This window comes from Brachyhypopomus gauderio, chromosome 7 (genome assembly GCF_052324685.1).
Source record: "Brachyhypopomus gauderio isolate BG-103 chromosome 7, BGAUD_0.2, whole genome shotgun sequence".
Lineage (NCBI taxonomy): Eukaryota > Metazoa > Chordata > Actinopteri > Gymnotiformes > Hypopomidae > Brachyhypopomus > Brachyhypopomus gauderio.
Window position 1 is genome coordinate 13197709 of NC_135217.1, and position 3569 is coordinate 13201277.

Below are 3569 nucleotides of genomic sequence, written 5' to 3' on the forward strand. Positions count from 1 at the left end.
TCCTACGGTTTGTAAAACAGATTAATCTTTGAGGCGATTGTCCCAAAGAACCTTTCGGTCAATAGTGGCATATGGTCCGTCACTTCACATGCTGCCCAAAGCACTCAATCTGACATGTTAGAAATAGAAAACAAGCTAATGCAGATTAATAAGAGAATAAGAATCTAGTCAGTTCAATTTAGTAGATTATGAACATGCTGATAAACTCCATGTCGAGGAAGGTTGTTATGATGGGTGGTTAAAAATTCTCAGTGCCAGTTACAATTATGTTTTATGTTGGGTTTTTTTTTTTATTCCGCCCTACTCTAATTCTCAATTTGCCATTTTTTGATTATTTAACTTTCCTCTTCCTCACAATTAAGTATTGTCCAGATCAAGCTTTGTTCTGCATTAAATATATGAAGTATTTGGTGTGTTTTAAGTATTTGGAAATACCACAGATGAGTAACAGATGAGTGAGTGTTCTGTATGGATTGTTGACTACCACGTGGCTATTTCAGAAACCTTAAGTCCTCGTGCCTCGTGAAGATGGGGAAATGCAAAAGGAGCAAGAGTATTTTGGATGCCCTCAAGCAGGCTGTTTTGACATGGTTAATTAAACCTGTATTGTCCATCTTGTTTTGTCAAAGGTGATTATACTAAATGCACTGTATGTAATGCTCAATAGTTTACCAGGATGCAGGAATGAGTGAACTAAGTTATATGGACATGCAATTTAGCCTTTATATATCAAAATACTTGACCCTTGACCTGATGATATGGAAATACAAAGCAATGCATGTAATCAGATGCATGGACTCTGTACAAATGAAGTATATGTCTATTGTACACTGGTAACGGCAATTTACATGTCAGATTAATGATCGAAAGATTCATGACGAAAAGAGAAAGGTTTGTCTATACCCTCCTTTAACGAGGATGTTTTATGCTACTGTAGGATTTTTAAATCGCATTTTTTTGAGAATAAAGAGAGCTCTTCACATCGATTCTACCCACTTTGATTCTATTCAGGGTACTTAGTCAGAAGTATTTCAAGCCAAAAATACTGTGTGTGCGTGTGCGTGCGTGCGTGCGTCCGTGTTTGTGTGCGTATGTGCGGGCGTTCGTTCCCGTGCGCGCGCCTACGTGCGTTTGTGTGCGTGTGTGTATGTGTGTGTGTGTGTGTGTGTGTGTGTGTGTGTCATCCACGTCGCTAAGGCGACCGCTTGGTAGGCGGTTCCTTAAATCCGACTTAAAAAAACGAGAATCCCCGAGCCTGACGCTCCCATGGCAGTCACTTCTGACAACTCCCGCGGCTTCGTGTGAACCTCAACAACACACACACCGACAATTCTTGACGATATTTCCCGAACGGCAAAAGGTTAACGAACATTCGTGAACATCCTGGTTAACGGAAGGATGAACTGGAACTCCACCGGTAAGAACCTTCTAGGTCTGCAGGGAGCTGAACTACTGCAGGATTAGCCGCGGCTGGCTGTGGGCATAAAGTGTGACATAACCGACTTATTCCCTTTAGCCCGTACGCGAGCCGTTATAATTAGCTATTGACTTACTCTCATTTTATTCTCAACATTATTCGTCTTGTATTGTGAATCGTTTTAAATAACACTCCGCAAGCTAGCGAGCTGTCCACCTAATCGGCTATGTCAGCGAACTTCCGAGCCAAAGGGGTGTTTATAGCAACGGCGGGCCGTAAGTGTAGCCGTTAGGAAGAGTACTGAGGTGCGGAGACCGCTGGAATGACCGAGCACTAACGGCGGAGCGGCGCTGCCCAAGCCACCCTCACATTCGTATCCTGTGAAATGTTCCTTTAGATTCAGTGAAGTTCACTTGAACTAACATTATATATTCTCTCGCACATACATACGTGCACATATTGTTTCTGTGTAATGATGATGCATCTCTTCGAGTATCCGAATGATCGGTGACACCTAGTGTTCCTGAACTGATAGTGTACTTTAGAAATATGAGAGAGTTCACGCTTCTCACGGGTTTCTGTGTAGCTTTGACAGAATCTGTGTAATTAAGAGGCCACTGACCCTTAATGGTGCTTTTGTAATAAGATGTCTTATGATCGTTTTAAAAGAGAACATGCCAGGGCTTTGTGTTCCTGAGATCAACATGTCCACCCTGTTTCTGTGTTCTGGTTCTGACAGTCTGGGTTTCTCTGCTGTACGGCTGACTCCCTGTTTGTGCGACCCCATCTTCATCATGTCTCCAGTTTATTCCTCTCCCAAATACTCTACCGGCTCCACCCTGCTCAGCCCTTTCCGCCCTTATGAGCCGTACGACCCCACCCTGAGCTACATATCCCGAGGCCAGCCCCAGCCCTCCAGATACTCCCTCTCCACCTCCCGCTACATGAACCCCGCCCCCTGCCTCGCCCGGCTCGCCGTCTCCGTCCCCCAGGAACCGGAGCGCGGGAGGCTCGTCCCCCGTGGCGACCCTCGCCCGGGCCGGCGCAGCGAGAGCTCCAGCAGGACGCAGGTCAGAGGTCAAGCGACCTGGATGAGCGGCGCGAGAGGTCGCTCACCCTCGCACGTCGGACTCCCCACCACCTTACCCCTCCCTGGGTGGCGCCGGACGGTCAGCCAGTCGGACCTGGCGCAGGAGCTAGCCGCCTTGGACGTTTGCGAGCACGGGGAGGGGGAAAGAGGAGGAGGAGGATGCTCAGGGAGAGAGAGCCTCGTCAGGGCACACGGCGGCTGCTCATGGCCATTCTACTGGAGCTCAGAGGTGAGGCTGGCCTGAATCGCTTAAACGATGGCTTTAAATATCATTCTTGTAACCATAACAACCCTTTCCACATACACATACATGTCACCACAAATCTTTCCCCAATATTGAAGACTTCAATAAATGTAAATATAAATGTAAATGTAAAGACACTTTGTTTATTAGTGTGTGTGTGTGTGTGTGTGTGTGTGTGTGCGTGTGTGCGTGTGTGTGTGTGTGTGTTTTAAATAAGCATTTACAAAATACAAAATAATGTAAACTAAACAAAAGAATGATCTGTTAAAAATAGTTTAAAATATGTAGGTTTAAAATGAGTAAAGTAAGGTAATAAACGAATATTCAGGCAATTGGATATTTGTAATCAGTTTTAATTTGACAGCGTCGGCAGTGTTTGTTGGCAACTGTTGGCCTCATTTCTAAGATTAAGTATATAGTCAGGCCTACTAACGATACTCATGGTATGGGCAATAAAGCATATAATGTCAGTAGTTATCACAATAAAGATAGCACATCACATTGCCCAGCCCTGTTCTTTATTGCAGTTTAAGGAAAATAGCATAAACATGTTTTTATCTCATGAAGAGCTGAGTTCTTCCTTTGTGCATTGCCTTAGGCAATACGTGTAAATAAACGTATTTAAAGGCACTTCGTTTACTTCATGTCAAGTAACGTAATTTGGCCAGTTAGTGTTGTACAAACATGCATTCATGTTTACATCTTGACTTTGTTTAAGTACTTTGAAAGCGTTTTAGCACAGCTGAATTAAGAGCAAGTTGAGGCTTGTGACTTGAAGCCACACACACCTGCCCATTTCACACTTACAGTTAACACAT

General features: G+C 44.4%; 2 protein-coding genes across 2 annotated transcripts in view; both read left to right on the top strand.

Annotated features, from left to right (window-relative positions):
- The window catches only part of tecta (tectorin alpha), a 15819-nt gene extending 14886 nt beyond the window's left edge, over window positions 1-933 (top strand). Inside the window, exon 25 of the mRNA XM_077011853.1 lies at window positions 1-933. This exon is cut by the window's left edge and continues 365 nt beyond it. The gene's annotated coding sequence lies outside the window, so the exon portion shown is untranslated.
- Window positions 934-1136: 203 nt separating this feature from the next.
- On the top strand, window positions 1137-3185 carry LOC143518944 (uncharacterized). The gene is made up of 2 exons (XM_077011876.1): window positions 1137-1417; window positions 2157-3185. The coding sequence occupies exon 2, from the start codon at window positions 2212-2214 to the stop codon at window positions 2749-2751; it is 540 nt and encodes a 179-aa protein (XP_076867991.1). The 5' UTR covers window positions 1137-1417; window positions 2157-2211; the 3' UTR covers window positions 2752-3185.
- The last annotated feature ends 384 nt before the right edge of the window (window positions 3186-3569 follow it).

Bases quoted from the DNA above. Each gene is read 5' to 3' on its own strand.
- LOC143518944 (XM_077011876.1), top strand. From the start codon at position 2,212: ATGTCTCCAGTTTATTCCTCTCCCAAATACTCTACCGGCTCCACCCTG.